Below are 14,012 nucleotides of genomic sequence, written 5' to 3'. Positions count from 1 at the left end.
GCAGATCTTAGTTATGTCTTCAGCTAGTTTCAGGTTCCTGGAACTAGCTAATGAGCCATGTGCTGTTTTGAGATAAAACCCAGATGCAATTTATTTTAAAATAACAGTCTTGCATTGTGAGAAAATAAGTTTTTCATATTTCTGACTTGAGATGATAGATCTCCAAGCTATAACCATGGAAACCGTTTGGTGGTTTTAAACCTCACTGATGCTTCTCTGCACTTGGCATGTAATAAGAATGCTTATCCCAAAGGAAATGATCTTCTAATATTATCTACAAAAGTAGTCTAACAGTTCTATGAAGGACAGGAAAGCAAACACCAGATCTGTGCGTTAGCTAACCATCAATTTCTTAACCCCTTGGTGACCTAAATAGTCTTCAATTTTGACATGCTGAATAATGTGGTCTAGCTTAAATCAGTGGTGGTTGTCCAGGTATATATATGTACTAATCAAACCAGCTTTCCTCAGACAGTAAGCTCAACCTGCTGAACATTGAAAATATATTAATACATGTTTAAAAATTTCATTAACATTTCAACTGAAAACTCATTTTTAGCTTTGGGAGAATGTTATTCTCAGTTTTAGTACAGTTGTTAACAAGAATACAAAATTTATATTGATTAAGCTTTTCTTTCGGCCTGCAGGAAAAATTATCAGGAAAGGATCTGGTCTTAATGAGCTTTTACATATTGCAAACTCTGCCAGGGTGGTAAACATCAAGAATCCACAACCAGGACTCTGGACCATTAAGGTAAATCTTTATGGTAATGGCATGTGTAAAAACCTTTGATATCTTCCTCGGGACCTCAGCCCTAATTTATTATGAACGCTATCACTTTCACACCATAATTTCAGCAGGAAGTCAGTGAAACCTTGAGGGAAGTTTGGGAAACACAAAGCAATCTTCTGTTACTCATGGTGCTGCATGAATCAATACATTCCCACATCATGAAATTATCATCCCTGACCGATAGTGTATTATTAATGTTCAGTCCACCTCCTCATAGCTTGGAATCCAAGTTATCCATTTCTTTGATTTGTGCCACTACCCAGTGTCATTAGAGAACATTAGAAGCTATTGTGTTATTGTTTTGTTATTATGGGAGAAGGTGGAAATTCCATTTAAACATACATTCAGTGGCCACTTTATAAGGTACAGAGGTTTGATGTGTTGTTGATTCAGAGTTGCCCTTATGCATATGCATGGTTATTTGAGTTACTGTTATTTTCCTGTCAGTTCGAACAGAACTGCCACTGAAAGTTTTTTTTTTGTTTTTCGTGCTATTCACCGTAAACTCTAGAGACTGTACTTGAAAATCCCTGGAGGTCAGCAGTTTCTGAGATACTTAAACCACCCCGTCTGGCGCCAACAATCATTCCACCATCAAAGTCACTTAGATCACATTTCTTCCCCATTGTGGTGTTTGGCCTGAACAACAGCTGAGCATCTTGACCATGTCAGCATGCTTTTATGCGTTGAGTTGCTGTCATATGATTGGCTGATTAGGTATTTGCATTAACAAGTAGATGTACAGGTATACCCATAAAGTGGTTACTGAGTATACAGCATCATCACAGCCTGATTTTTGCAGATGTCATTGTTAATTGCTGGAAACTCAAACAATGTGGACCAAACCAAGCTTGTTTGTATTTGAAAACATCATCTTCTATATGTACAGGCAAAGTCATGAGGATTTTCTTGTATACCCTTCCTCCTATGTCATATGGCATTGCTTGTTCTTGATGGTACATTCTGGACAATTTTTTGGAGTTGAGTGAGAAGTTGCATGGTGATTGCAGGATTTGGTTTCCTCATTAGCTGTGGTTAAAAATCAGGCTTCCACTGCGAGTAGCATTTGTGCTAGGATCATCAATGGCCAGAAAATCCTGGGTCCCTTGGAATCCTATGTGATGCTAGATCCAGAAATTTTCCAGGAGTAGTGCTTGATTTTGGAAATGCTGTGCAGGAAGCTGGAGAACGGAGGATTGTTGGATTTTGGAATGCTGTGATTCAGATTCAGATCCGAATTAGATTTAGATTCATTTATTCATCACACAAACATCAAGATATACAGTGAAATGTGTTGTTTACATTAATGAACAGCACAACCTCAGGATGTGGTACCAACATGGCATGCTCACAAGCAACAGCAACAACAACACAACAGCAGCAACAAAACAAACCCTTTCCTCCCTCCCACCTACACACTCACTGACACATGCAGAGAGGCCTCCAACCCCCAGGACAGACTGCTATCGGGCCTCGACTACTGGACTCGCCAACTTGTGTTTTCAGCCTTAAGGCTTTGACTTCCAGTACTGACCCCAGGACTCACTGATCGTGGACTTTGAACTGCAGGTCTCTCTCAGACTCTGGACTCACGTGGACCTGGTGGGGGGTGAGGGGTTGTCACCAGCCCTTGTGCCTCCTGTCCACCTGGACTACGATCCCCGGACCTGCCGACGTGAGGGCAGGGCCGGGATCATTATCCCATGTCCAAGAGGCCTGCTGACCTTGGTCGTTGACCATGGGGATTGCAGCTTTTTATCTTCAGCACCGGCTGACCTGACATCTTTCCACGGAGATCGCTGGCCTTCTTCCACGGAACACTCTGACCTGGTCTCGAGCTTCTGCCCCAGCTTTTTATTTACTGCTTCTGACCTCTGAGCCTAAACCCAAATCTGTCCCCTAATTTCCCACGCTGCCCCAAAACCATCCCTACGAGTGTAAAAGCAACTACATCTGAGCCACTGCCTCGACAGATATCACAGCCTGCTGCCACCTTGACCTGGTAAATGTGCCTGAGCATATCATGACTCCGGGATGGTTGCAAGTTCAAGGCATAAAACTGTATGCAGCCATTTAGCAGTACGATGGGGGTGGTGAGTAGGGGAGGTTATGGTTAATCTCTACCTCATAAAATCACACCTGCTAACACTCACAGTGCTATCATGTTTGCTGTTGTGTGCTGGGGCAGCAGGCTGAGGGTAGCAGACACCAACAGAATCAACAAACTCATTCGGAAGGCCAGTGATGTTGTGGGGATGGAACTGGACTCTCTGACGGTGGTGTCTGAAAAGAGGATGCTGTCCAAGTTGCATGCCATCTTGGTCAATGTCTCCCATCTACTACATAATGTACTGGGTGGGTACAGGAGTACATTCAGCCAGAGTCTCATTCCACCGAGATGCAGCACTGAACATCATAGGAAGTCATTCCTGCCTGTGGCCATCAAACTTAGTTGTAGTAAACTTAGTTACAACTCCTCCCTTGGACGGTCAAACACCCTGAGCCAATAGGCTGGTCCTGGAATTATTTCCTGGCATAATTTACATATTACTATTTAATTATTTATGGTTTTATTACTATTTAATTATTTATGGTGCAACTGTAACGAAAACCAATTTCCCTCGGGATCAATGAAGTATGACTATGACTGTGTCTAATCTGTGAAAAATTCTATGTGAGCAAAGCGATTCATGTAAAAGTTGTGTCTGTAAGTAGTTTAGGCCTGTAATTTGACTGCTGGTCATCTTACTGCTACAACAGGGATGCAGATGATCACAATACAGTGTCTGGCAAAGGTACCATGTTATAAATCAATTATCATGCTTGAAAAATTATTTCTTATGTCAGAATTTATACATTTATTTGTCATATGATTTGTTGGTAAGCAGATCATTCTAATTACAATAAGATTTACTCAATAGAGAGTTTTGTTACTTGCATTCCGGTCTTTGTGAAAAATAGAACACATCATTTCCTGAAACAAAGTCACTCACAGTGTGGTGCTAATTCATTATTGAAAACAGAACCTGGAGCTCTTTTTGTATTACTCTAGTGCTTTTGGTTTCCAACTCAAATGTCATGCAGACATTTAGAAAAATCTACATGAAACTTGGCAGATATATGAAAGAAGATTACAAACAATAGCTCTTTTTGACTTGGTTAGCCCAGTTGATAGTCTTTCCAAAATGGGCCTTATTTGGTGAGCAAGAAGTGCATGCTGGGAAATAAGCTCCAACTTTGAACAGGTATGGGGTTCATTTGTAGAGGCCTATAGATGGTATTGTTCTTACTGCAGTGTTTGTTTTTCCACTCTGGGTCACAAGGGGTAGCAATGGCTACTTGCCATTCTATATCAATGGCACATTAAAGGTTACCCTTAACTCTTGAGATCCCTGGCTGAAAATATTGACCTCAGTAATGCATTAGGGACCATTAGACAGGGTGTATAATTTTGATTTGTTTTCACCAGACTCCTGAAAACCTTCAGCTTTTGAAATTTCCTTCTAGTTTAATTGGGATGACAAAAATCAGATGAAATTGGTTAAATTTAAGTTTCAATGTAGTTGTAAGTGGGATATTTCAGCTTCATCTAAATCAAATTCTTTTACATGGAAACTATGCTCTGTTCTTCCTGTGTGGATTTTAAAGATCCCTTCACCAAGGGAATTAGACTAATATGGCCTAATACAGTTTTCAAAAGATTTTTTTACAGCAGTACAGAAGAGTAGGTGGTTTTGTTGTCAAAGGTTATTTACCTTTGTTGCCTTCCCCTATAACCTCCTTGAAGTTTGAAAATAATTGCTCTTTGAGGTTGGTCAAATAACATGACACAAGTAATTAGGTACATTATGAATGTGGGGAGATAAAAAGGATCTCTGGTAAGGGCAGAGGAAGATGACCTTACTGATAAGACATGATGAAATATTTATGCTGCGAAGCAAGTACTTCTCACACCTCTGCTCCACTTGCCAGGCTGGTGATGGTGAAAAGGTTGGGACTGCATGTTTTCTGGAGCTGATTTCATTGTTTCCTTTCTGCCAGGATAGGTTAAGTGTTGGGATCTTGTAATAATTTTGGATCAAACTCACTGGACTCTAAATATTCTTTAAAAATGATCCTAAGCTTTCAGTTCAAAATAGTGGCACTCTAGAATGGTCAAGACCTCTAAATGTTTAAGTAGACTAATGAGAAGAAATTGATAAAGATTACCAAAGTGAAGAAAAAGCCTACTTAGAGAACAGGGCTTTAAAAAGCATGACACCTCTATTTTAAAAAAAGCAATGGTCCAGGAGTTTAATCATGTAATTTATTTGATGAAACAGAACCCTATCCAATTGCAAACCTTGACTATGGCAGTACCATGTACTATTAACAGATTTGAATTTTGTGGCTGTTGCGTAGAAATGCTTGAAATATTTAGAGTTTGTAGCACTGATATTAATTCTTGTGTGAAAATTTATTTTAAGGTATCCTTCTCCCATTGGGCCAGTCAATGGGAAAAGTATGCAAGCTAGAATACTGGATCATCATCTCGTCACCGGTGCCTGATTTATTGCTTTTAGTTGGTAATCTGTAGTGGCCCTTTAGTGAAGATTGTCCAGTGTCATTTGAGCTACAAGGTATTGGTAGAAACCATATGTAGATTCATAGGACAGTACAGCGCCAAATCAAGCCCTTCAGCTCATCTAGTCCGTGCCAAACGACTAATCTGCCTAGTCCCATCAACGTTCACCCAAACCATAGCCATCCGCACCCCTCCCATCCATGTACCTATGCAAATATCTCTTAAATGGTGAAATTGATCCCACTTCCACCACTTGCGCTGGTAGCTCGTTCCACACTCTCACCATGCTCTGAGTTAACAAGTTGCCCCTCATGTTCCCCTTAAACATTTCACTTTTCACCCTTAACCCTTGACCTCTATTTTTAGTGTCGCATAACCTCAGTGGGGATAAAAAAAAGCCGGCTTACATTTATCTTATCTATGTCCCTCATAATTTTGTATACCTTTATCAAATCTCTCCTCAATCTTCTACATTCTGACCTACACAATCTACTCAACCTTTCCCTATAACTCAGGTCCTCAAGTCCCGGCAACATCCTTGTAATTTTTTTCTATATTCTTTCAATCTTATTTACATCTTTCGTGTAGGTAGGTACCCAAAACTGCACACAATACTCCAGATTAGGCCTCACTAACGTCTTATCCAACTTCAACATATCATCCCAACTCCTGCACTCAGTACATTGATTTACGAAGGCCAAAGTGCCAAAAGCTTTCTTTATGACCCTATCAACCCTGATGCCACTTTCAAGGAATTATGGATCTGTATTGCCAGATCCCTCTGTTTTACCACACTCCTCAGGGTCCTGCGACTCACTGTGTAAGAACTACCCTGGTTGGTCCTCCCAAAGTGGACTACCTCACACTCGTCTACATTAAGTTTCATCTGCCATTTTTCAGCTTATTTGTCCAGCTGATCCAAATCCTGCTGCAAGGTTTGATACTATTCCTTCCTGTTCACTACGCCCTCAATCTTGCTGTCATTTGCTAATTTGCTGATGTAGTTTACAAATTATCATCCAGATCATTGATATTGTGGAAAAACAATAGCAGACCCAACACTGACGTCTGTGGCTCACAACTAGTCACAGGCCTCCAGTTAGAGAAGCAACCATCTACAGACACACTCTGGCTCCTTCCACAAAGTCAGTATCTAATCTAATTTCCAACCTCATCTTGAATAAACAGCTGAATCTCCTCGACTACCCTCCTGTGTGGGACTTTGTCAAAGGCCTTGCTGAAGTCCATGTAGCCAACATCCACTGCATTGCCTTCACCAGCTTTCCTGGTAACTTCCTCAAAAAACTCTCTTAAGATTGGTTAGACATGACTTACTACACACAAGGCCATGTTGACTATTTCTAATCAGTCCAGGTCTATCCAGATATTTGTATATCCAGTCCCTTCGATTACCTTCCAATAACTTTCCCACTGCTGTTGTCATGCTCACCAGCCTAAAATTTCTTAGAGCCTTTCTTAAACCATGGAACAACTTTACCTCTCCTCCAATCCTCTGGCTCCTCACCCATGCCTAAGGATGCTTTAAATATCTCTGCACGGCCCCTACAATTTCTGCACTAGCCTCGAAGAGAGTCTGAGGAAGCACATTGTCAGGCCCTGGGGATTTACGATCTTGATTTCTTATTTCAGCAATCGGTGAAATAAAATAAAATGTAAAGAATATTCTATATTGCTTCTTATGTAGTCCTGAAGAAGGGCCTTGGCCCGAAACACCAACTGCTTATTTTATTCCATAGATGCCGTCTGATCTGTTGAGTTTCTCCAGCATTTTACATGAGTTGCTTTAGATTTCTAGCATCTGCAGACTTCCTCATGTTCACATTGTCCTTTGTTCGTTAATTTATATTTGCAACACAGCATGGCAACATTTCTTCTTTCAGTATTATCTGAGAATCAAGACCCAACAATATACAGCAAACATACATCCTAATGTACGATTTATTTCCATTTATTCCCTCACAACACCTTGAAAGTTCTTGGAGCTAAGAGTCATAGCCATTTTAGACAGCAACAACAATGATGCCAAATGATCATTTGTCAAGAACAAGAATTACAGTGGAAAGGACATTGGGTGAAACTACAAACAAAAACACGTGTATTATGACCACCTAATCGGGACCGAGAACTGGAGGAGCAAATTTGTAAGGAGATAGCAGATATTTGTGGTAAGCACAAGGTTGTGATTGTGGGAGATTTTAATTTTCCACACGTAGACTGGGAAGCCCATTCTGTAAAAGGGCTGGATGATTTGGAGTTTGTCAAATGTGTGCAAGATAATTTTTTGCAGCAATATATAGAGGTACCAACTAGAGAAGGGGCAGTGTTGAATCTCCTGTTAGGGAATGAGATAGGGCAGGTGACGGAGGTATGTGTTGGGGAGCACTTCGGGTCCAGTGATCACAATACCATTAGTTTCAATATAATTATGGAGAAGGAAAGGACTGGACCCAGGGTTGAGATTTTTGATTGGAGGAAGGCTAACTTTGAGGAGATGCGAAAGGATTTAGAAGGAGTGGATTGGGGCAATTTGTTTTATGGGAAGGATGTAATAGAGAAATGGAGGTCATTTAAAGGTGAAATTTTGAGGGTACAGGATCTTTATGTTCGTGTTAGATTGAAAGGAAAGGTTAAAAGTTTGAGAGAGCCATGGTTTTCAAGGGATATTGGAAACTTAGTTTGGAAAAAGAGAGGGATCTACAATAAATATTAGGCAGCTTGGAGTTAATGAGGTGCTTGAGGAATATAAAGAATGTAAAAAGAATCTTGAGAAAGAAATTAGGAAAGCTAAAAGAAGATACGAGGTTGCTCTGGCAAGTAAGGTGAAAATAAATCCAAAGGGTTTCTACAGTTATATTAATAGCAAAAGGATAGTGAGGGATAAAATTGGTGCCTTAGAGAATCAGAGTGGACAGCTATGTGCAGAGCCAAAAGAGATGGGGGAGATTTTGAACAATTTCTTTTCTTCGGTATTCACTAAGGAGAAGGATATTGAATTGTGTAAGGTAAAGGAAACAAAAAGAGTATTTATGGAAAATATGATGATTAAAGAAGAGGAAGTACTGGCGCTTTTAAGGAATATAAAAGTGGATGAGTCTCCGGGTCCGGACAAGATATTCCCTAGGACCTTGAGGGAAGTTAGTGGAAATAACAGGGGCTCTGACAGAAATATTTCAAATGTCATTAGAAATGGGGATGGTGCCGGAGGATTGGCGTATTCTCATGTGGTTCTATTGTTTAAAGAGGGTTCTAAGAGTAAATCTAGCATTTATTGGCCTGTGAGTTTGACGCCAGTGGTGGGTAAATTGATGGAAAGTATTCTTAGAGATGGTATATATAATTATCTGGATAGACAGGGTCTGATTAGGAACAGGATTTGTGCGTGGCAGGTCATGTTTGACAAACCTTATTGAGTTTTTTGAAGAGGTTACTAGGAAGGTTGACGAGGGTAAAGCGGTGGATGTTGTCTATATGGACTTCAGTAAGGCCTTTGACAAGATTCCACATGGAAGGTTAGTTAGGAAGGTTCAATCATTAGGCATTAATATTGAAATAGTAAAATGGATTCAGCAGTGGCTGGCTGGGAGACGCCAGAGAGTAGTGGTGGATAACTGTGTGTCAGATTGGAGGACGGCATCTAGCGGTGTGCCTCAGGGATCTGTACTGGGTCCAATGTTGTTTGTCATATATATTAATGATCTGGATGATGGGGTGGTAAATTGGATTAGTAAGTATGCAGATGATACTAAGATAGGTGGCGTTGTGGATAATGAAGTAGGTTTTCAAAGCTTGCAGAGAGATATAGGCCAGTTAGAAGAGTGGGCTGAAAGGTAGCAGATAGAGTTTAATGCTGATAAATGTGAGGTGCTACATTTTGGTAGGACTAATCAAAATAGGACATACATGGTAAATGGTAGGGCATTGAAGAATGCATTAGAACAGAGGGATCTAGGAATAATGGTGCATAGTTCCCTGAAGGTGGAATCTCATGTGGATAAGGTGGTGAAGAAAGCTTTTGGTATGCTGACCTTTATTAATCAGAGCATTGAGTATAGGAGTTGGGATGTAATGTTGAAATTGTATAAGGCATTGGTGAGGCCAAATTTGGAGTATCGTGTACAGTTCTGGTCACCGAATTATAGGAAAGATGTCAATAAAATTGAGAGAGTACAGAGGAGATTTACTAAAATGTTGCCTGGGTCTCATCTCCTAAGTTACAGAGAAAGGTTGAACAAGTTAGGTCTTTATTCTTTGGAGCGTAGAAGGTTGAGGGGGGAATTGATAGAGGTGTTTAAAATTATGAGGGGGTTAGAGAGAGTTGATATGGACAGACTTTTTCCATTGAGAGTAGGGGAGAGTCAAACAAGAGGACATGAGTTGAGAGTTAAAGGGCAAAAGTTTAAGGGTAACATGAGGGGGAACTTTTTTACTCAGAGAGTGGTAGCTGTTTGGAACGAGCTTCCAGCAGAAGCAGTTGAGGCAGGTTCGATGTTGTCGTTTAAAGTTAAATTGGATAGCTATTTGGACAGGAAAGGAATGGAGGGTTATGGGCTGAGTGCAGGTCGGTGGGACTAGGATAGGCTAAGAGTTCGGCACGGACTAGAAGGGCCGAGATGGCCTGTTTCCATGCTGTAATTGTTATATATGGTTAAAATCAAATGAGTTCAAATGTAAGCTTAACACCAAAGGTGAATGGCATTCTATTTTATCTCTTGTTAATGCTAAACACAACACAGTGAACACAGATTAGGAAAATGATGAAATGTTATAAACCTGCAGATCACTCACTGTAATGTGTGCTACAGTATGGATCAGCCCACACCGAAGAACATGCCAACATGGTTTGATTCTCCTTGGCTGCACTGAAAAACTGGTTACTGTGAAACATTTTCAGCTTCAAACAGTGCTGTGTGCGACTACCTCCTTGTAATAACCGTTAACAGTCTGGACAATTAGATACAGTAAGAGCTAACATTACTGACAACTGTCCATTACACCATCAAGGAAATACCAAATATGGTTCACAGATGTATATCAGCTTGTAAATCTACTGCGAGCCATGGATTGCCACAAAGGTAAATCTGCATTGATTGAAAATCAGTCCAATTACTGCTAAAATAACGTCATATTCTATGTAAACTTTATTATAGTTTGAAATTACTGATTTCATTAACTTTTAGCAGATATATAGTTGCAACAAGTTGATTTCTATTAAATCAGCTGCATAATTTGTCCCAAGAATTATCAGGAAGATTGTTCTGGATGTCACAGATTATAGGTCATACTTTGAAAGTACTTGTCTTGATCATGTTTTACGACATAACCACACATGAAATCACGGCTTTTGTAATAATTGAGAGGAACTTATTAAAAACTTTACCCTTCCCTCTGTATATAGAAACTGAAAGTCTAATACTAAGTATTGTAGATTCTTAAGGAACAATTTGCTTGATTAACTCTATAGCATTTGTTGTCAAAGGAACAGTAGAACAAGTAATAATAAATTCAAGGTTTTCAGAAGGCTTTGTAAGGTACCCTACAATAGACTAACACATCATGTCAGAGCACATGGAATCAGGAGACACGGTGGTGAAATGTATTGCAAGCTAGCTTCAGAACAGAAAGCAGAATAGAATAAAGGCTAGCTTTTCACAGTGAAGCAGAGTGAGTGGTGATGCTTTGCAAGAATTATTGTCATTCATTATTTACATTAATGATTTAGAATTTGAGCTGCAGAGTCAGTGGCTGCACTGGAGATGAAGTTCATGATTCCACAATCTCTAAGACCTTGCACAAAAATAGTATTTATGGAAGAGCGGCAGGGAAGAAGCCCTGGCTAAAATAAAAAGCAATCCTTGCCTGTAAGACTTTGCAAAGAGTCAGTTAGAAGATACTGTAAAGATGTGGAAGAATGTCTTGGAGTCAGATACAACTAAAGTGGAACTTTTTGGCTTCAACACTGAGATGTGTGTGAGGTATAAATCTAATACTGTACATCAGCCAGATAACACCATCCCTACTGTAAAGCAGAGTGGAGGTAGCATCATGCTATGGTGATGCTTTTCAGCAGCAGGGACTGGAAAGCTGGTCAGGATTGATGGGAAGATGAATGCTGCTAAATACAGAGAGATCCTGAATAAAAACCTGTTAACCCCTGCCAGAAAGTTTAAACTGGGGAGGAAGTTTGTCTTTCAGCAGGACAATGACCCAAAGCACACTGCCAGAGCAACCATGGAGTGGCTTCAAATAAAGAAAATTGATGTCCTTGAGTGGCCCAGTCAGTGTCCTGACCTTAACCCAATCAAACATCTTTATACTTTATACTTCTTTGTCGCCAAACAATTGATTCTAGAACATACAATCATCACAGCGATATTTGATTCTGCGCTTCGCAGAATATGTATATTTAATACAGATTCTTGATCGGTCAGGGCATGAAGGGATGCTGGGAGAAGGTAGGACTTTGAGGCTGAGAGGAAAATTGGATCAGCCATGATGAAATGGTGGAGCAGATGCATTGGGCTAAATGGCCTAATTCTGCTCCGTTATCTTATGGTCTTACCTTTGGCAGGACCTCAACCTTGCTGTCCATCACTGCTCCTCAACTAGCCTGGTTCAGCTTGTGCAATTTTTCAAAGAGGAATAGGCAAATCCTGTTACATCAGGTTGTGCAAAGCTAATAGAGACTTATCCAAAACTACTGCAGGCTATAAAAGCTGCAAGAGCTGGTTCAACTAAGTACTGAGCAAAGGGGGATGAATACTTTTGACATTCCAGTTTTTGTATTTTTAGTTGTTCATGCTTTACAATTTTCCATTTTTTTGGACATGTGTGTCAAGGAGCCATTGGGTCTTATCCGGCGTGTCTGGAGTGAGCCATGTCTCCATGGAACACAGAATGCAGCATTTCCTCATTTCCCTCCAATACAACAATCTTCAGTCTGCAGTCTTGTTCTCCAGTGACTGTACATTTGCTAACAAACTGCTGGATAGAGAGAGTTTCACTCCACAGCGATCCGGTCTGGCTTGGAGTCCTACCCTCCTCCCTCTCTCACAAGCCATGGTGATGTGCCTTCATCCACTTAAAGGTGCCTTACCTGTGTGCTTGAGAGTTCAGTCCTCCAGAAGATCGTGAAATTGCTAGGTCATTAAGATGGTTCAAAAGTACATTGCTTAAAGGGTAATTATAGGCTGCAGATTGGAGTAAGAGTAATTCAAAAGTATTTTGAGAGGTGTTGTCAACAGCCCACAACATGTTGCTGTGGTTTACCAGTGCCACATTGATTTCTTTTGAGTTGAAACAGACTATTCACCTTCCATATCTGTGCTCTCTGAAACAAACTTGGCAACTTGTTTGGCAGGATCTCGGATCTTTTTACCTTTTTTACCCTTTTTTAAATCTGTAAACTCCTTTAGACCTACAACATTCCAAGATCATACTTTGCTTCACTCCAGATCCCAGTATAAATTCCCCAAACTCAGCGTTACTTTATTCCTTTTGGATGACTAGATATTAATCTCTGGAATTCCACCTTTATATCGCTCACCCTGCTTTCTCTAACTACTTCATTGATACTGAAATTTGGTTCCATCGAGAACGTTGGGTAGTTCTTAAGTATTGCCAATTCATTAAGTCCTTTATATTGTCATAGCTGGGATGGGGAGGGGGGAAGTACTAGCATAGATAAACTCTCACTGCTTATTAAATGCTCCCAAAGGCAGGTGCCTCAATTAGCCTCTGACGACCAGGTCCAGATCCTGGCCTTCATGTGTGGTTTAGCTATTAAACCTGGCAGAACCGTATACTGACAGGAGAAGGGCAAAGGTCGGTGACTGGCACCTTAAAACCAGCTGCTTTAGGCAGATGAGGCTCATCTGCCATGGCTGGTAACTCATACAGGAAAAGAAAAATTCTGATCTCAAGACTTCCACTGCCTTGTGCTATGCCCACTCATGGGGATGGCTTTGGGAGAAAACTCTGAGGAACAATCCAAAGCTGTAGTAACTAAGGCAGTCCTACATTGAGTTCAATGCTGACTGGCGACTCCCGCAATGCCACTGGTGCCAAATGGTATCGGTTTGCCATTCCTTTGCATTTCTCAGCTGTGTGGAGAGTAGGAGCCTGCTGAACAGTCAACAGCTTGTTCTCTATATTGTACAACCCTGGCTTGCATATCAAACTTAGAAAGCTAGGAACACCCTTGACCAATGGAGGGCCTAATTCATTAACATGAGATTCTGCAGATGCTGGAAATTTACAGCAACATAGAAAATGCTGGAGGAACTCAGCAAATCAGTCAGCATCCGAGGAAATGAATGAGCAATCAATGTTTTGGGCTGAGTTGCTTCTTCAGGACTGGAAAGGAAGTGGCAAGATGCCAGATTGAAAAGGTGGTTGGAGGGGCAGGGCGACTAGCTAAAAGTGATAGGTGGGCAAGGTAAAGGGCTGGAGAAGAAGTCCTAATTCATTATTTCAGGCACAGTGATATTTTCAAGATCTCATCAAAAATTAAGGCAGGGGAACCTTAAAGCAAAATAATGTGTATGTTTTTTTGCTGTCTTGGTGACTGGTCCATCCCACCATCGGTAATTTTAAAATTTGCTTTAACTTGTGTATTACATATTCCTATGATATAAC

General features: G+C 40.6%; 1 protein-coding gene across 2 annotated transcripts in view; it reads left to right on the top strand.

Moving 5' to 3' along the window:
* hmcn1 (hemicentin 1) overlaps positions 1-14,012 on the top strand; it is a 514,861-nt gene that overhangs the window by 118,199 nt on the left and 382,650 nt on the right. For both annotated transcript variants that reach the window (XM_072273998.1, XM_072273996.1), the window contains exon 6: positions 648-754. In XM_072273998.1, coding sequence (XP_072130099.1) covers positions 648-754 — 107 coding nt within the window. The remainder of the gene's footprint in view (positions 1-647; positions 755-14,012) is intronic.

This window comes from Mobula birostris, chromosome 12, assembly GCF_030028105.1.
Source record: "Mobula birostris isolate sMobBir1 chromosome 12, sMobBir1.hap1, whole genome shotgun sequence".
NCBI classification, from domain to species: Eukaryota; Metazoa; Chordata; class Chondrichthyes; order Myliobatiformes; family Myliobatidae; genus Mobula; species Mobula birostris.
This window is presented reverse-complemented; position numbering and strand designations above follow the sequence as displayed.